The 19,982-nt window shown below is 43.7% G+C and overlaps 2 protein-coding genes across 6 annotated transcripts in view; both read left to right on the forward strand.

Annotated features, from left to right (window-relative positions):
• Positions 1–3,672, forward strand: part of LOC139548277 (stromal interaction molecule 1-like) — a 39,187-nt gene extending 35,515 nt beyond the window's left edge. The window contains exons 12-13 of one of the 3 annotated variants that reach the window (XM_071357850.1): positions 135–522; positions 1,231–3,672. In XM_071357850.1, coding sequence (XP_071213951.1) covers positions 135–522; positions 1,231–1,759 — 917 coding nt within the window. In that variant the 3' untranslated portion in view covers positions 1,760–3,672. The remainder of the gene's footprint in view (positions 1–134; positions 523–1,230) is intronic. The other 2 variants (XM_071357851.1, XM_071357852.1) reach the window with 2 other exon arrangements.
• A 397-nt stretch (positions 3,673–4,069) lies between these two features.
• Positions 4,070–13,457, forward strand: LOC139548278 (protein sel-1 homolog 3). Of its 3 annotated transcripts, none has more exons than XM_071357853.1 (23): positions 4,075–4,377; positions 4,527–5,001; positions 5,271–5,397; positions 5,507–5,628; positions 5,864–5,979; positions 6,084–6,145; positions 6,436–6,568; positions 6,651–6,786; positions 6,884–7,024; positions 7,160–7,371; positions 7,500–7,679; positions 7,790–7,909; positions 7,996–8,136; positions 8,246–8,308; positions 8,407–8,580; positions 8,686–8,813; positions 8,903–8,986; positions 9,077–9,167; positions 10,649–10,736; positions 10,833–10,942; positions 11,200–11,327; positions 12,886–12,991; positions 13,084–13,457. In XM_071357853.1, the coding sequence occupies exons 1-23, from the start codon at positions 4,324–4,326 to the stop codon at positions 13,177–13,179; spliced, it is 3,087 nt and encodes a 1,028-aa protein (XP_071213954.1). In that variant the 5' UTR covers positions 4,075–4,323; the 3' UTR covers positions 13,180–13,457. The 3 variants fall into 3 exon arrangements, with proteins under 3 accessions (XP_071213956.1, XP_071213954.1, XP_071213955.1); XM_071357854.1 differs by having other exon boundaries at positions 6,436–6,559; XM_071357855.1 differs by lacking the exons at positions 10,649–10,736; positions 11,200–11,327; positions 12,886–12,991; positions 13,084–13,457 and having other exon boundaries at positions 4,070–4,377; positions 10,833–10,941.
• Positions 13,458–19,982: the final 6,525 nt, after the last annotated feature.

Below are 19,982 nucleotides of genomic sequence, written 5' to 3' on the forward strand. Positions count from 1 at the left end.
ACACCCATGTCTTCTGCTAGTGCCCTCCCAGTCGAATTCCAGCCTACTCTTGTCCCTCACCCTGTGTTGTGTGTGTATGTATATAATCAGAGAGTGGTTGTTGATAATGGTGGTGTTCTGTGTTGTCTCTATAGCTCCCAGTATGATGTCCCTGCGTCAGCGCCACATGGACACCCAGCTGGCCATGGGCTCCCAGAGGTTGGTAGAGACCTGCCTGTTGGCGGGGCAGCAGGGAGACGGTACCTCCTACTCATCCAGGTCTAGGGCCACCCTCCAACAGTCACACAGCCAGTCCTTCCAACAGTTTGAGGCTCTCCCCCTGCCTCACCTGTCCTCGGCTGTCTCTCACCCCGCAATCATCTGCTCCTCCCCACCTCTTTCCTACTGTCAGCCCCACTCCTCCCACTTCCACTCTTCCTCGTCCTTACACTCCACCACTCCTCATTCCTCCCATGTCTATCACTCGTCTTATTTTCAGCCCATGGACACCATCCCAGACTTCCAGCGCAGCAGCAGCTTCGGGTACCCCTCTGCTCTCTTCCCTCCACACGCACCGCATGCGCGTGGGATTTTCTCTCTGCCTACGTTTTCACCCCCCATAGTTTCATATATATAAATGTTTTTCTTATCTGGGTTGCAGTGTTCTCATTTTCATAAACGATTGTTTCATCGAACTATAACTCACCCATTTTGCAACCTGTGACATTTTGCGTACATTCTTATGCATTATTACTTTTTCTTTAAATACATTTTTCTGCCTAATTCATTATTTCCTATTTTAGTTTTTGCCATCCACTCCCAACTCTTGTCTTTCTCGATAGCTCAAACAACCCGTCCCTCTGCCTGCACTACTAACAGGAGGTGGAGTTGCTGTTGGCGAGTAGTGCCCACTGTGTCCTTGGCTTTACAGGCATGGGATAGATTACTTCAAGCATGCAGTGGTTTAGCTTGGATCCACTTTTCAGTCAGGCTCAGTCCAGAACAGCCTCTACCCCATAGGCCTTTACCCCATAGTTCTGTAAGGATTAGAAATATGTAGGCATTCCATCTGATGGTAAAAAAGCCACCTAGCCTATCAGAGGGGAAAATGGAGATACTACCATTGCTTATATCTGTCCAGTTCTTTCGGGTCTACTTGAAGTGCCTAGGGGGTAGAGGCTATAGAATGTCTCTGGACCGGGCCTCACTGTACCTCTCTTCCTCCACCGACTCTCTTCTGTTCTTCCACAGGGATTTGAACCGCTCAGACTCAGACTCCTCCCTGTCCCTCTCCCAAATCGGTGATCGTCTGTCCGCCTACAGCTCCAAGGGCCAGCTGGTGAAACCCACCTCCTTCCTGTATGGCCAACCCGTCCGCTCCGACGAGCCCTCCCTGCATGCCCACACCCCTAACGGAGGGAACCGTGTCCATGAAGGAGGAGCCCTGGTCGAGCCAGTCCCAGAGAGCCCTATCCTGATGAAGAAGGTGTACAGCATCGAGAAGTCAGCCAGCCTGGGAGAGATGAATGTTGGTCCCGTTGGTATATCTATGTCAGAGTCCTCCCGCTCCCTCAGCCCCAACTCCACTGATGCTGACACCCCCTCCCCCACGGGGGGCCAGCCTGGGGCCGCAGGGACCAAGGGCAGCAGCCGCATCCCACAGCTCTCTTCCAAGAAGAGCCCTCTGGAGGAAGACAGTGGCTCCACGGGAGAAGACACAGACTCCGTCGCCAGCTGTAAGAAACACACCTTCAAGATCTTCAAAAAACAGAAGAAATAATAACGAGGGCTACTAAAGACTATTAAAGAGCTGTCCAATGTGTTTCACTTATTATTGTTTCTGTTTTGGAGAAGTTGTTTTGGGTTGTTCACTGGTCACACTCGATGGAGCAACTCTTTGCCTTTATGGATTTGTAGGTACTTTCCCTGAGGAACTGTGGGAGCAACCAGCTATCTGATTATATGATTTTTGTCCTGATTTATGTTGGGAATGGGTGGTATTGTATAGTGGAATGTAAAGCACTATTTATTTAGTAGGAAAGGGTGCCAGTCTCTGAAAGGGAAACAAGTCTCCTGGGTGGATGTCTTTTGGTTTACTTCAACCTGTATCAGTTTGCATGTCTTCACCTTTGTTTGACTGATAGTCTCTGAATGTTCCGTGGTGTTTGCTTGGTTCTTGTCCCTATTCTGCTTAGACAACACTTAACTCAGTTTCATTTGGTTAATCCCCAACCACCTTTTGTGTTTTGACAAAAAACGGTGTCAGATGGACCTTTTTAAGTACTTAATGGTAGTCATTTTGGTCAATTGTTAGAGGGGGGGCTGAACAATACTTGCAAAAACCTCCCGAGTCAATTGTGCGAACAAGAAATCTAGCAATCAATGTTAGCAGAACTCTTCCAGTACAGCTGCAGACACAGCAACACACTAGGCAAACATTTCCCTCGGATTGTGCATCTTTTGGAAGTGATGTAGAAGTGCTTGATTTAAACCCCTTGAAGACCCCCAGCACATACAAAGCTAGGTAGCCTGTGTCACAGGGCAAGAAGTAATTGTCCACGATCTAAGTTCCCTAATAGAGGGGAAAGTTATTAAAAGGACTACTTGAACTATATGAATGTAATATCAATGTCAAATGTTTATTGAAGTAAACGTCTACATTTTCAAATTGCCAATCGTATCAATCTACTTTGCAGTTGTTGTACGAGATATGTGAATCATTAGGAGTGCTGTAGGTGGATGTTGGAGATGCCAAAACAAAGACTCTGGTCCAGTGGCCTTTATTCTCATCAGCTATATATGTACTGTACGTTAGAGGCTGCTTTAGAATGAGTAGCACTGCTTTCCATTTTTGTATCTGGGGACTCCAAACCAAAATAAGGTGATCAATTTGACATTGTCACCCACATACTTTCAAGCAGAGAGTTTCAGGCAGCGTTTGTATTTTAAAGACTCCCAAGTTGTTCAGAGCATTCTGGAGAGGTGTTTGCTACTTTAGCTTGTACTGTAGACTACCCTGATAACCCATATTCACATTATACAGATCCAAAGTCAAGCACACAATAACAGTAATGGTATCTACTGGTCACAATTATGAACTCACTTGCCATTAATGGTTTTGAGGGCACACATGGTTTAGAAAAGGATGTCACGATACATTCTGGTAGTAGGGACTCCTATAACTTCCTAAACAATTGACTTGCTCGACTGCTCCTGGATCTGTGTAATAACCACAGCAGTTCTCCAAACGATACCATCGCCCCCCATTGGAGGCCTCACACAGTGCGATTGATGGTATGGATGAAAATGTAATTATTTTCTTTCATTGATCAGTTGAAAACATGAACTTCCAATTGGTACTTTTTAAAGTGTAATTTGTACCTCTTCTGCACGATGAAGCTGTAATATGGATTATGCCGTCTATCTATGAGTGTTTGTCTGTTGCCAGGATACCGCACTGAGTTGTATTGATGCATGTCAGCTACTGTATTAACGTCTATAATGGGCTTGAGGCAGAGGTCAGCTCGAGCATCATGACTCTCCACCCCTACTTTAACTCCCGACGTCTCCTTTTGAGCTTCTATTTATGAATACATATATTTGTACAGAGATTTTTTTTTTTGCATCTTCTGTGACGTTCTCTAGACTTTTATGGCACTCCTGCATGATAGCAATAAACGATTTTGAATGAAAGACATGGCCTTTGTTTATCAGATACGAAGAGCTCTGTTTGGTGTGCTATAAGTGGGAATACTAACACATAAAACAGTAGCAAGGCGTAAACTGTTATCGTATCAGAGGTTTTCTAGAGTAATTCGCACTGAATAATGAACAGACTTGGGTATTGTTATTTATTTTTTTAAACATTATTATTCCTCTAGTTCACAGTAAAAGACAAGCGCAATATGTATTAAATGTGTAAACATTTTCGAATGCCGTAACACATTCAGAGGGAATTTAGGCGAGTTGGACTGCTCCGTATATCAAATAACCCGTCAATCTATTGGTTACGTGACGCGTCTGATTGCGCAGCTAACAGGTGGAGCTGTGTGTGCATTTATTCCAATATTTACATAAGCACTTGTTTCACTTGTGGACAAAGCAGGATATTAGTCCGGGTTCTCGTCATTGAAACTTTCTCAGGTCTCAAAAGGACAGCAAACGCACCTTTTTTAAACTAGATTTGACAATATGGCCCTTTATTGGCGTTTTTACTGCTAACCTTTTAATTTGACATATTTTAGTGTTTGTCTTTCGTGTGCTTCTCAGCATGAAAACATTTAAAACTACTTTTTATTGAGCAGCCATCATCTTAAAGGAATTAAACACCCCCACACTCGGACCATGAATCAGCATGACTTGGATAAGTTTTTATTACTGTTTCTCCTCAGTTTACAGGTAGGCTATGTTGTACTATATCTATTTTCTAAATACCTGTTATAAGCACACACAGTAATGTTTCAATTTAGGTGCTTAATTTTAAAGAAATGTATCAACTTCCGATGTACATACTATTTTGGTGGCTTTCCTCCTCTCCCTCCACACAGATGGTTTGGGGTTCAGATCATGTGATGTTTCTGAACCCACCAGCTGAGCCAGTGCCTGGCTACTCTCTGAAAGTGTTGTACTCCTGTTCTAAACCAGCTGTGGTGCTGGTGGAGTGTCTGGTGTCTTATGACACTGGAGTAAGCTCCACGGTATTCCAGAGACACTGGAGCTGTGAGCCGGGTCCGGACCGGATTAGGACTCTGCTACTGAGCCTCCCTGACTGGCTGGTGTACCATCCTGACTGGGTTGTGCCTGACACTCAGTGGGTGCTCAGTGGCATGCTGCGTGCCTCAGTCAGTGAGCAGGGATCTGAGGACAGTTACAGGTCAGGCCAGGCCACTGCGGTGGTCAGCTTGCAGCCCACGTCCCCTCTCAGTCGCCCCATGAAGCAGCATCAACTCTGCCCTGGCTGGGCTACACAGATGCTGTGGTTAACCCGCAGGACCACCACCTCACAATGCCCTGTGGAACAAGGTAATTACTGTAGTGTAGAGTTAGTTAGAAAAATGTCAGTCCACAATGATACAATAGTTGACAATACAAAGTAAAGATTTTAAAAACGACATTGTGGACCACTCAAATAGAGCATTGAGACACTAAAAGCAGTCATAGTCAAACAAGGTATAGTAGTGTAAGACATCTATTAATTTTCAACATATTTAGTCTATAAACTATAACAAACTTCATACAAACCTTTATATCCTAGCATTTCTAATTTTATCACCAAATAATCTCCCATTCAGAGACAGTCCATTTGTTGTCGTCCATGTATGCCTCAACTGGAGAGAACTTTGGCATCACCAAGACTTTAAATGCCTATAGCAACGAGGTCCTGGAGTACTTGCGACTCCAAGATATTTATTTTCCATGGTAAGACCACTAGCTACATAGTCTATGTGCCTGCTAAAAGACGTGGGCTTCATGTTGGGGATATTAACATAGGATAATATTTGATACTTTTATTCTCTCCTGTTGCCAGGTGTGTGTTCTCCATCTGGGTGTTCCTGACCCAATCCTGCCAGGAAAACTTGTGTGCCGTTTTTCACCACATAGACTATCAAAATAACTATGCCACTCCCAATTTGTTCCTTAAAAGATCAGGTAACATTGCTCTTCTATCCTCACTTCTCAAATGTCCAGATGCATTATTATACCAGTATAATGCCTATTCCTTAGTTATAACGTGTTCTGCAGGCCAGCTGCATGTCCAGATGCATTATTATACCAGTATAATGCCTATTCCTTAGTTATAACGTGTTCTGCAGGCCAGCTGCATGTCCAGATGCATTATTATACCAGTATAATGCCTATTCCTTAGTTATAACGTGTTCTGCAGGCCAGCTGCATGTCCAGATGCATGGGGAGACTGGGAGATCCTCAGCGTTCCTTTGCCCGTTCCAGGTGCCCCTGGCCCAGTGGTGCCACATCAACGTGGAGCTGCGTGGCAGAATGGTCAGTATTAACCCCATACCCACAGTAGACAGGAGATCAGTGTTTCGGGAGTCTAACTAGTAATGTCTCTTCTTCTTCTCACTCTTCTTCTGGATTCTTTTTAGGTGGATGTCACCATGGTGTGCATTGATGGGCAGCAACGTTTGGTTCATACTGCAGAACACATGTAAGGATGAACACAGAACAAAAGAAAGAAACCTATAGCACAGGGGTGTGCAATTCTAGTCCTCGAGGGCCTGATTGGTGTCACAGTTTTGCCCCAGCCCCAGCTAACACACCTGAATCCAATAATCACCTAATCATGATCTTCAGTTTAGAATGCATTTTGATTAATCAGCTGTGTTTGCTAGGCTTGGAGAAAAAGTGTGACACCAATCAGGCCCTCGAGGACTGGAGTTGCCCACCCCTGCTATAGCATGTCAGCATCATTTTGAATATGGAACTGGTTTCCTACAGGTTCAGAGATCCTATACACCTGGATGACACGGAGGGCTACTTTGTGGTCAGTGGAGGTCAATTTATGAGAGGAATTGAAGGTTATTATGGACCGTTGGTGTACTATCGAAACAGAATACCTGAGGTCAGGCCGGTAAGAATCACAGTCAGACGCATCAAAATCCATCTGTAATTCAACAAAACATGTTACACCTGTATTAATGTGTCTACCGCAGTCTGAAGTCATTGTTCCAGACCCTATTAGGATTCTGAATTTGACTGGATGGCTACAGTCCTGTCAGGAATTTCAGTTGGAGCTTCATGTCAAAATGACTGGATATTTACTGAGAGCCAGAGAGAAACAAGAGTCTGGTAATGACTTGTAATATCCACTAGATGGCATGATGGTGTATAAAATATTCAGTGGCTCACAAACTCCATCCAAACTGAAACTACCTCTGTTTTCCAGAGAACTGTATGGATGCTTATCATGAGTGGACATTAAAATGTCATTTAGCTGTGACACCACACTGTGAACCCTGGGAGGCACCCAATGCCCCTCAAAGACGCTATGCAGTTCATCTGGCAAAGATACTGGCCACCAAGCATGGTAAGAGCTGGTCATAATAATACTCTTCTACAATTATTTTAACCTACGAAGGTGTTCCACCAGTTAACACCATCAACACCATTTAATGAGGATGTTGCAATCTCTCTAATGTTATTGTTTATACTGTATACCCAGGTGGCAGAAAGGTTGATCTGGCATCAGTGGGAAGGGCTTTGTACTCCTTGTCTCTGCGTAAGCTGCGTCAAGAGAGCACTGGATTCACTGCAGTAGTTAACAAGATAATGACCCTTCTGCTGCAAGCTGGCTGTCTGGGGAACAACAGAGCTCTACACCTGTCATCAGTGCTCTACAGCAGTGGTGTAGGAGTGGAGAGGCAGCCCAATAAGGTGGGTGGATGAGTGTGTGTATTCAGGTGTATGTCGTCATGTCTACGGCCAGGAGTTTTTCATGGTCAGGAGAAACTCCAGACCTCCTATTTGTACTTTGCATGTCTCTTATTCCCCTCATCCTCCAGGCATGGCTACTGTCCCTGCTGTCAGCCCAGAAGGACTGGAGACTGGCCTTGCTGCGTCTGGGGCACCTGCACCAGCTAGGTGAGCATGGCATCCCCCCAGACTCTGACCTGGCCTATGCCTACTACTCTAACATCGCCAAGCAGACCTCCTCCGACCATCACAACCCCTCACCTCAGCAGGTAGGCCTTTGTGCCTGAAGCAAGATCATCTCAGTCTGTGCAAGTATTATACAATCCTAAAACATGTTATTTAATGGAACTGCTCCTCATCTAGTATGTCTGTTTTGTAGATGTTTGTAGAATCTATTTACCTGAACAATGAGGAAGTGCTTCGGTTCCAAACCAATGAAAACCATGATATCTTTCACTGGTTAAAACTCCAGGCTCGCAATGGAGCCGCAGATGCAGAGGTACTATACATCTGTCTGATTGTTTTCAGTATTAAACATAATCTCAATAAATCTTTTGTGATAATGGTTAAACTGCTCTTCTATAGCAAGCTGTGGCCCGTATGCTGTTCTGGGGCCAGCAGGGCGTGTCTCCAGACATCCAGACTGCTGTGAGACACTATGAGAGAGGAGCTGTCCGTCTGGGGGACCCAGTGTCCATGTATGACTATGCCATAGTCCTCATGCAGGTCGGAGGTCAATTACTCAGTTTGATGACACAGTCAGTCTCTATAGTCATTCTAAGTTCAATGATAGTAATGTCTAGCCTATTTTGACAATACCATCATTACGTTTAAGGGCCAAGGAGTCAAGAAAGACATTCCAAGGGCAGTCACATTCCTGAAGAAAGCAGTAGAGCAGGTTGGTCAAAATTATGTTCAGGACTTTATCATTTTACATGGGCTGTAGGACTACAATGACGCCTTCAAAAATGCTCATCATACCATTCGATCCCGCAGGGTTTCACGCCAGCGATCAACGCCCTTGGCTGGTACTATGAGCAGTTTGAGAAAGATTACCAGCGGGCAGTGCAGCTGTGGGAACAGGCTGATAAACAAGGAAGCGCAGATGCTGCTATGAATCTGGGTGTCATGTACTCCCAAGGCCTGTATCCTGGGAAAGCTGCAGACAAGGTCAGGTCGACTGTCAGTATACCCTGTGGTCTCCTACGTAGCTTACACACTGACCGGTATCTATTGGACTGAGATAATGAACCAACAGTGTTTTGTCTCTCCCAGTTCATGGCCTATACCTACTACCTGAAGTCTGCCCAAAGAGGAAACATAGATGGCTCCATTCAGCTGGCTGATGTGTGGACCACAGGGATCCCTGGCCGAGTCAAGAGGCGTCCAGCAGATGCTCTATTGTTAGTCTCTAAATTCATTAGTTCTTTTTAATGAATCTGATTAAATCATTACTTTGCATTGCTTGCCAATCACTCTGTTTTTACCACAGATGGGTTAAGTGGGCAGCTGAGCACAACGGACACCTTGGAATGGTCCTCAGGAAGGCCTTGGATTCCTATTTTAAAGGGGATAGGTGACCATCTCTCTTGTTAGAACATTACATGATAACACTAATTTGTAATGTTTGTTATTGTATGAATCTAATGTCTCTACTGTTTTACAGCTTAATGGCCTTGTTGTATTACATGATGGCAGCTGAGTCAGGATTTGCAGCCGCCCAGTTCAATGTGGCGTACCTATGTGAACAAAACCCTGTGAGTTTGATTGGTGAAACTTGTTTCCACTGTGATGATACAGTATATCAATGCATAACTATAACTATACTGAACAAAAATATAAAATGCACCATGCGAAAAGATTTAATATAAGGAAATCAGTCAATTGAAATACATTTATTAGGCCCTAGTCTATGGATTTCACATGACTGGGAATACAGATATGCATTGGGTTTACAGATACCTTAAAAAAAAGGTGACATGTCATACAGCGTGACACATCTCCTTCGCATCGAGTTGATCAGGCTGTTGATTGTGGAATGTTGTCCCACTCCTTTTCAATGGCTGTGCGAAGTTTCTGGATATTGCCGGGAACTGGAACACGCTGTTTTACACGTCGAACCAGAGCATCCCAAACATGCTCAATGGGTGACATGTCTAGTGAGTATGCAAGCCATGGAAGAACTGGGACATTTTCAGCTTCCAGGAATTTTGTACAGATCCTTGCGACATGGGGCCGTGCATTATCATGCTGAAACATGAGGAGATGGCGGCGGATGAATGGCACGACAATGGGGCTCAGGATCTCGTCACAATATCTCTGTGCTTTCAAATTGCCATCAATAAAATGTCTGTAGCTTATACCTGCCCATAACATAACCCCACCGCTACCATGTGGTACTCTGTTCACAACGTTGTCATCAGCAAACCACTCGCCCACAGGATGCCATACACCCTTGTCTGCCATCTGCATGGCACAGTTGAAACCAGCATTCATCGTCTCCAGCGTGCCAGTGGCCCTCGAAGGTGAGCATTTGCCCACTGAAGTTGGTTTACGACATTGAACTGCAGTCAGGTCAAGACCCTGGCGAGGACGATGAGCATGCGGATGAGCTTCTCTGAGACAGTTTCATACAGTTTGTGCAGAAATTCTTCAGTTGTGCAAACCCACACTTTCATCAGCTGTCCGGGTAGCTGGTCTCAGGTGAAGAAGCTGGATGTGAAGTTCCTGGGCTGCGGTTGTGAGGCTGGTTGGACGTACTGCTGAATTCTCTGCAACATGGACTTGGCTTATGACAGAGAAATTAACATTAAATTATATGTCAACAACTCTGGTGGGAATTGCTACAGTCAGCATGCTAATTTCACGCTCCTTCAAAACTTGAGACATTTGTGGCATTGTGTTGTGTGACAACTGCACATTTTAGAGTGGCCTTTTGTTGACCCCAGCACAAAGTGCACCTGGGTAAAGGTCATGCTGTTTAATCATCTTATTGATATGCCACACCTGTCAGGTGGATGGATTATCTTGGCATAGGAGAAATGCTCACTAACAGGGATGTACACAATTTGTGCCCAACATTTTAGAGAAATAAGCTTTTTGTGCATATGGAACATTTCTGGGATCTTTTATTTTAGCTCATGAAACATGGGACCAACACTTTTCATTTTGCATTTTTATTTTTATTCAGTATATATAAATACGTGACACATGTAGTTATAACTGACCTTTCCAATAGGGAGGTTTCCTGGATCCCACTTTTGCAGTGCAGTGTATGAGGAGACACTACAACCTGACCAGCCAGGCACAAGATCCTGATCCCTATGGTGAATTGTCTTTGACATAAACAGTCTGCATTGACTCCGTCGTTGCACTTTTCTCAGAGAAATTGTTTTAATATTACCTCCATCCATCCTCTCCAGCCCTGATCAGGATGGGTGACCTGCTGTATGAAGGACATGGGCGGAGACCAAGAGATGTGGCAGCAGCAGCAGAGATGTACAAACAGGCAGCACTAAGGAGTGACCCTCAGGTATGCCAGCCAGGTTACATACGTGTGATGTCATTGCCATCTCATTAAAGAAATGCCTTCCCACTCATCTGCAACCCTTGTGTGTGTGTGTGTGTGTGTGTGTGTGTGTGTGTGTGTGTGTGTGTGTGTGTGTGTGTGTGTGTGTGTGTGTGTGTGTGTGTGTGTGTGTGTGTGTGTGTGTGTGTGTGTGTGTGTGTGTGTGTGTGTGTGTGTGTGTGTGTGTGTGTGTGTGTGTGTCCGCATGCTTTTTCTCACAGGGCTGGTACAGTCTTGGTGTGCTTGTTCAAGAGGAACAGGGGTTACCGTTGTCCGTCCTGTCTGAACTGGGTCTGACACAGCATTACATGGCAGATAACACTGAGCTGGCGACTACACTTTACCGCAGGTATGTACTGTGGTACTGTACACCATTTACAACAGGAGAATGCCATGCACACTACCTGAGGATATGATGGTATATCAGTGGCGGTCGGTGCCGTTAAGATTTGGGAGGACGATCATTTTTTTTAGGATCATGGACTTATTTCTGTTACAGCATATTGGATGACTGTCATTCATATTCCATTCACCCAGTTCAATTTAACATCGATAGGTTTAGACTACTACATAATATTCTAATTTTCCCTATACCAATCATGAGGTTGCTACAACCTCACAAGTCGAGATACATTTTAGTAATCAAGGTGACAGACATTGAAACATTCAATACTGCCTTACACAATCTTGCCTGCATCTAGCTGATATAAGGTGTAATCATTAGTCCAAGAGTTGCAAATGAGAGTTTGTATTGGAATAATTCAGGTATGTTTATCCCCGCTTCGTTCCGTTTGCTTCCGTTTAAGAAACCTTTTTCAACCGAATCGGCGGAATGAATACACCCCTGATCACATGCAAACACAGTTCACTTTCATAGCAGCCATATCATTGTATAATACCTTCTCGCATCTACAAGCTCTCTCACCTTTTCCCTTCGCTTGTGGACATCAGTGCACAACACATCAGCTGTCTGTGTGTTGTGCATAGAAAATCTTTAACCTTTATATCAAAACTGCTAACCACTACACACAGCCTTCATCATTGTCACCATATTAGCTAACATCAAGTCAACAACATAGCTACCAGAACTAACACGTTAGTAAATCCACTACTATCATGCAGTACAGTGTACAGTTAGCAAGCAGTTTAGCAGTTACACTGCTGGCAATAAATTAATAAAACCAAAAGCTTACCTTGACTTGGAGGAGTTAGCCATAGCCAGCTAGGTAACATAGCATCCCTCTCTGTTTGAGCTGGGTGTTTGCATAGGCTAAACTAACTAGCTAGCTGCATTTGCTAGCTAAGTAAGTGTAAAAAAAAATCTCTCTCTCGCGCTTCTCCTTCATTTTTGAATAAATGAATTTGTTCAAAACTGTTTAACTATTGTCTTTCTCTCTCTTTGAGTCAACTACTCACCACATTTTAAATAGTGATAGCTAGCTGTAGCTTATGCTTTCAGTACTAGATTCATTCTCTAATCCTTTGATTGGGTGGACAACATGTCAGTTCCTGCTGCAAGAGCTCTGATAGGCTGGAGGACATCCTCCGGAGGTTGTCATAATTACTGTGTAAATCTATGAGAACCATGAGCAACCTTGGTTTTGTATTGAAGTCAATGTACCCAGAGGAGGATGGAAACCAGCTGTCCTCCAGCTACACCATGGTGCTACCCTACTGTTGAGGCTACTGTAGACATTCATTGCAAAACAGTGTGTTTTAATCAATTATTTAGTGACAATAATATATTTAGTATAGTTTTATCTAAAAAGGATAACTTTTATAATGTTTCACTATTTTAATTTTTATGAAATTCACTGAGGAGGATGGTCCTCCCCTTATCCAGTCTGGTATATTATTATCAACTGGTTAGGCTGTTCTCACTGTACAATTCCTATACTTTTCCATAGGTGCAGAGACTCCAACAGCACAGCAGAGTCCTACTTACCCTGCAGCATTGCCCTATTCCATGCCTATCTGCAGTCTTTCCAAAAGGACTACAGTGCTACTATCAAGGTATGTATGATGTTTGAACATTGAACGTGTAGTATTCAACATAGGTACAGTATGCCATGAACGTTGATATTGGGCTGTCTTCTCTCTCTCAGGTCTCTGGTACTGTGGTCATGGCAGTTGCAGTTCCACCAATCCTCTTCATCATCCTCCGTGTTCTGAGGGGGCGTGGCATCATGTCTTATCACTAGGACCAGGAGACCCATCAGCCTATCAGCACTATGAGGAAGAAGACTTGATTGTATCGGGAGCAAAAACTTTTTCACAAATTTTTTTTTTATTTGACTCATTTTGTTTTTATAGCTAAAGGTAAATTGTTTTTGTGTTTTTATCTTTGTTTTATCTGGAATGAAGATAGCACAATTTCTTAAACTGAATGTATAAAGGTCTTTCAATGTTCTGTATGATCATGGTTTACAAAACTGTCTATTGATTGAGCAGTATTAATAAAGCAAACTGATTTGAAAAATCATTATTTTCTACTGACTGGGGCTCCAGTGTAGAACAGATCATCCAGGGGGTGGGGATTGACTAGCACCGTGGTGTCCCTGAACAGAGTCATTTTCCAGGCCCATGGAGAACCGTGCGGTGGGCCTTTGGGCTCCTGGTAATGAATGGCTGGTAATGCCCCAGAGGTTCACCAGGCCTGGCGCAAACAGCAGGTGAACAGCAAGTTGTCACCTGTACACAGACAAACTGGAGACTGGAAAGCACACAGGTAGTTACCCTTCTAAATGAAACAACATGAAATGACTGAATCATGAGCTGGGCCAGTTGTCTGTTATTAGAGTGTGGTCTGTGGTAACGTCACAGTCAGACCTCGCAATACATTCATAAGCAGGCTGTACATTACTCTGTGTACCACATGTTTTCTCATACCAGAGTTCTCTGTATAGAGATGTTAAGGTACAGTAAATTTAAATACTACATGATACTGATGATCAGGTTATTCATGCAATTATTTGATTGTTTTTTCTACTCATAAACATGCTTTTGCTAATTGCTACATTTTTATGACATGCATAATCAGTCCCCCCCCAAAAAAGTTATCCAAGCTGTGTTAGGTTTTACTCTGAATTTGGCAACTTACATAAGCAAGCATAACTGTTTTAAATATTTACAGCAGGCTTTACACTGAGTGGACAAAACATTAGGAACCCATTCCTAATATTGAGTTGCACTCCCTTTTTCCCTCAGAACAGCCTCAATTTGTCGGACTCTACAAGGTGTTGAAAGGATTCCACAGGGATGCTGGCCCATGGTACCGCCAATGCTTCCCACGTTGGCAGGATGTCCTTTGGGTGGTGGACTGTTGAACGTGAAAAACCCAGCAGCGTTGCAGCTCTTGACACATTCAAACCCGTGCGCCTGGCACCTACTACCATACCCCGTTCAAAGTTACTTAAATATTTTGTCTTGTCCATTCACCCTCTGAATGGCACACATACACAATCCATGTCTCAATTGTCTCAAGGCTTAAAAATCCTTCTTTAACCTGTCTCCTCCCCTTCATCTACACTGATTGAAGTGGATTTAACAAGTGACATCAATAAGGGATCATAGCTTTCACCTGGATTCACCTGGATTCATCTGGTCTCCCCTTCGTCTGCACCGATTGAAGTGGATTTAACAAGTGACATCAATAAGGGATCACAGCTTTCCCCTGGATTACCTGGTCAGTCTGTGTCATGGAAAGAGCCGTCTGTGTTATGGAATGTTTTGTATGCACAGGCCTTTGTCCACCAAGCCGTCATATCAGCTTATCTCACTAGGGAAGATTCCCTATCATTGTTAGTAACCAATATCTACTGTTTGTTATGCATTTCTGTGATTATTTAGTTGGTTAGTAAATAAATTATTAAGCCAATTGGTGTATGGATGATTCATGGTTTAGGCTGGGTTCGTGCAGATAACCAACAATTTAGGACGTTTGGAATGAGACTGACGTAAGGTAAAGAATAATTAATTAATAGAAGACTAATTGATCAGATATTAAATTATCGGAAGATTTATATTCAGAAAATTATAACTTTGCAATCGGAACATTTTCCATGGTGCCCCGACTTCCTAGTTAATTCAATTTACATGATTAGTTTAATCACGTAATAATAATTACAGAGCATTGATTTGATAAAATAACAGTCTTTAATGATGCCAAAGACACACCAAAACCAACAAGTGGGGTGACTGCCTTTTGACTAAGAACAAATTATATAGCCTATTATTGTGCCTTTAATTTACTATCCATAACACAATCCAATAAGCAGGACATGTTTGTGCTGAGAGAAATACATCCCAGTGCCCAAAATGAGCCAGTATTTTTTCAGTGAGATCTGCTAATGTGATTCCATTGGAGGAATGTTGCGGGCCTCATTGATATTTGAGGAAACAGCACCTTGTATTTTACTGCTCTGTCACAAAAGCAATTTCCACATTTATTAGTTTGAATTTAAAGTGCATACTCAAATGAAACCCCCATGGATTTGGAGATAAAGTTTCCATGGGAGGCTGGGCCCAGTGAGCCACCATTTAGGACACAATGAAAAGTAGGCAGCCTGGCTGTTAAAACAGGAGGCACAACTGTCTTCCCTTCAGCTGCCATATTAATCAATTGACCATTACCTTCTGACACATTTTTGCAGCCTAATTTTGAGAAGTACACCGCGTGTCTTCCGGAGCGTGGCATATTAATTACGCTGATGGACTCCAGTGGACTTTCCAGAGCGCCCGGAGGAAGCTGGAGCGCCGGCCGGGCTGAGAGGCACTACCTTCACAATTCAAATGAGAGACGCTGTGTCAGCCTTTGACAGGTATACATTTAATTCACTGTATAAATCTGCTGATAATATACAATAATACAAAAAACATGCTTGTGTCCTGTGCTTATATTTTACTGCTCAAGCAAGATACATTTGCCATGTCATGGAAGTAGATTTACTGCACAGATAACGGCAACAGATTCAGCAATAGTACAGCAATACTATCATAACTGCCACAAATGACCACCAGACAAACAGACAGAGGTAGCATTGATGGTCAAGACACACTTCAGTCACTCTAGACATACTGAAGTTCAATATGTGCTGTACACGGTAGCTGCACCAGACCACATGCTATATTTCGACAGTATTGTACCTGAAGATATTGGAGAGAAATAATAGGACTTTAACTCCCATTAACTTCACAGCAGGACAGGTTCATTTGTGGTCAGAAGCTGGGGAGCCAAAATGTGAATAAATGAATGGCAAAGAAGCCATGCAGTTTAATGGAGGGAGACCAGAATCAAATCAGTTTAATTAAGTCTGGTGAGATGACAGAGGCTTTTACTCCACTTGGATTGGATTACCAGAAATGCAACCCTCCTATGGCAATGTGCATTATCAAGGCAATTTCTCTCCCACTCGCTCTCTTTCTTCCCTCTCTCCCCTCTCTCTCCCCCTCTGCCTACCTCCCTCCCTCTCTCTTTGCTGTACTTGGGCAACGGGAGAGCGCTTTACCGGTTGTGTGTGTGCAGGAGAGGCAGAGAGAATGAACTCCAAGCTCTGTTAGGTAGAACAAGAGTCTTGATTCTCTCTCAGGCAGAGAGAATGAACTCCAAGCTCGGTCAGGCAGAACGAGAGTCCTGATTCTCTCTCAGGCTTGTGGGATATACAGCAGTGACACAGTCCTGTGGTGCCACAGAACCCACAGATCCAGGTAAGACAAATGTGTGTGTGTGTGTGTGTGTGTGTTTGTAAGGATGTACTGTATATAACTTGTTTACCACAGTAGGGTAGGCTCATGGTTACCCTCTCTGGATAGGTCTGTATTAGTAGGAACGTTGGAAGCATTGGAGAGAACGAGAATCATTTTCAGTCCTCAAATGCCACTGATTTTCTCTCAAATTAGATATAGATTTTTTGAAGAACTGTTCAGTTGGAGACAAGTACTTTGTTTGTGATATTTTGCTAGATGTATAAATTTGGGTTGATTAATACCTGTTTAGGGCATCAAAATCAGTCAACAGTGTTTTGAGGACTGTCATTGTTACTGCCATATGTTTGTGTTTGTACAATTTAAACATAATCTCTGCTTTATTTCAGTCAAGTTTATTTTGACTGTCCTTTATTGTCCAACCTGATACAGTGACTTTGGAAAGTCTTCAGACCCCTTGACTTTTTCCACATTTTGTTGCGTCACAGCCTTATTCTAAAATGGATTAAATAAATAAAAATCCTCAGCAATCTACATACAATACCCCATAATGACAAAGTGAAAACAGGGTTTTAGAAATGTTTACAAATGTATTAAATATAAAAACCATAAATACCTTATTTACATAAGTATTCAGACACTTTGCTCTGAGACTCGAAATTGAGCTCAGGTGCATCTTGTTTCCATTAATCATCCTTGAGATGTTTCTACAACTTGATTGGAGTCCACCTGTGGTAAATTCAATTGATTGGACATGATTTGGAAAGGCACACACCTGTCTATATAAGGTCCCACAGTTGACAATGCAGGTCAGAGCAGAAACCAAGCCATGTGGTTGAAGGAATTGTCCATAGAGCGCCGAGACTGCAGCATTGAAGGTCCCCAAGAACACAGTGGCCAACGTCATTCTTAAATGGAAGAAGTTTGGAACCACCAAGACTCTTCCTAGAGCTGGCCGCCCAGCCAAACTGAGCAGTCTGGGGAGAAGGGCCTTGGTCAGGGATGTGACCAAGAACCCAATGGTCACTGTGACAGAGCCCTACATTTAGGAGAAGGACAACCATCTCTGCAGCACTCCACCAATCAGGCCGTTATGGTAGAGTGGCCAGCTGGAAGCCACTCCTCAGTAAAAGGCACATAACAGCCTGCTTGGAGTTTGCAAAAAGGCACCTAAAGACTCTCAGACCATGAGAAACAAGATTCTCTGGTCTGATGAAACTAAGATTGAACTCTTTGGCCTGAATGCCAAGAGTCACATCTGGAGAAAACCTGGCACCATCCATACGGTGAAGCATGGTGTTGGCAGCATCATGCTGTGGGGATGTTTTTCAGCGGCAGGAACTGGGAGACTAGTCAGGATCGAGGCAAAGATGAACGGAGCAAAGTACAGAGATCCTTCATGAAAACCTGCTCCAGATCGCTCAGAACCTCAGACTGGGGCGAAGGTTTACTTTCCAACAGGACAACAACCCTAAGCACACAGCCAAGACAACACAGGAGTGGCTTCGGGACAGGTCTCTGAATGTCCATGAGTGGCCCAGACAGAGCTCGGACTTGAACCCGATTGAACATTTCTGAAGACACCTGAAAATAGCTGTGCAGCAACGCTCCCCATCCAACCTGATAGAGCTTGAGAGGATCTGCAGAGGAGAATGGAAGAAACTTCCCAAATACAGGTGTGCCAAGCTTGTAGCGTCATAACCAAGAAGAATCGAGGCTGTAATCGCTGCCAAAGGTGCTTCAACAAAGTACTGAGTAAAGGGTCTGAATACTTTTGTAAATGTGTTTATTTTTTGTATTTTTTATAACTTATAAAAAATGATTGATGAGAAAAAAATACAGTTAAATACATTTTAGAATAAGGCTGTAATGTAACAAAATGTCAAACAAGTCAAGGGGTCTGAATATTTTCTGAATGCACTTTACCAATAGAGCTATACCCACACCACCACCATGTTATTCATCTCTACAGTAAGCAGTGATTTATTTGGCTTTACCTTACCTTTATTAGGTCAATTACATAATCAATGCCAATGTATGGTTTTTGTAAAAGCTAACTTTAATTTGGTGCTGAAGCAATGCCTCCCACTATGTTTAATGGCATGCCGATACCGAGAGGCCACTGAGGGAATGGGAGGTAGAATATTTCTAGTCACGGCATTGAACACTTTTTAATCACCTCACCTCCACTGAGAAAGCCATAATTGGTTTGTGACAATGTTACCCTGTAAAAGCTTTTTTTTATCTCCAGCCCCCTGCTGTTTAGTTTGATCATGGCATTCTGTGCTTCAGCACAAGATAGCGATGTTGGATGTGTGAGACAGCTTGCTGAATATTTTGCATAGAGTGAAAGCAGTATGCTTTTCACAGACTTATTTTGTCCTCAGTAGCACAGGAGGGCTCCTGCATAATTGCATTTTGACAGTGTGTCTGACAGCACCGCTGTCTGTACCTTACCCATGGCCAGAGTAGATTCTACACCTTACCCATGGCCAGAGTAGATTCACCACCTTACCCATGGCCAGAGTAGATTCACCACCTTACCCGTGGCCAGAGTAGATTCACCACCTTACCCGTGGCCAGAGTAGATTCACCACCTTACCCGTGGCCAGAGTAGATTCACCACCTTACCCGTGGCCAGAGTAGATTCACCACCTTACCCGTGGCCAGAGTAGATTCACCACCTTACCCGTGGCCAGAGTAGATTCACCACCTTACCCGTGGCCAGAGTAGATTCACCACCTTACCCGTGGCCAGAGTAGATTCACCACCTTACCCTTGGCCAGAGTAGATTCTACACCTTACCCATGGCCAGAGTAGATTCACCACCTTACCCATGGCCAGAGTAGATTCTACACCTTACCCATGGCCAGAGTAGATTCTACACCTTACCAATGGCCAGAGTAGATTCACCACCTTACCCGTGGCCAGAGTAGATTCACCACCTTACCCATGGCCAGAGTAGATTCACTACCTTACCTATGGCCAGAGTAGATTCACCACCTTACCTATGGCCAGAGTAGATTCACCACCTTGCCCATGGCCAGAGTAGATTCACCACCTTGGCCATGGCCAGAGTAGTGGTGTGTCTTACCCATGGCCAGAGTAGATTCACCACCTTACCCATGGCCAAAGTAGATTCACCACCTTACCCATGGCCAGAGTAGATTCACCACCTTACCCGTGGCCAGAGTAGATTCACCACCTTACCCATGGCCAGAGTAGATTCACCACCTTGCCCATGGCCAGAGTAGTGGTGTGTCTTACCCATGGCCAGAGTAGATTCACCACCTTACCCATG

This window comes from Salvelinus alpinus, chromosome 21 (genome assembly GCF_045679555.1).
Source record: "Salvelinus alpinus chromosome 21, SLU_Salpinus.1, whole genome shotgun sequence".
Classification (NCBI taxonomy): Eukaryota; Metazoa; Chordata; class Actinopteri; order Salmoniformes; family Salmonidae; genus Salvelinus; species Salvelinus alpinus.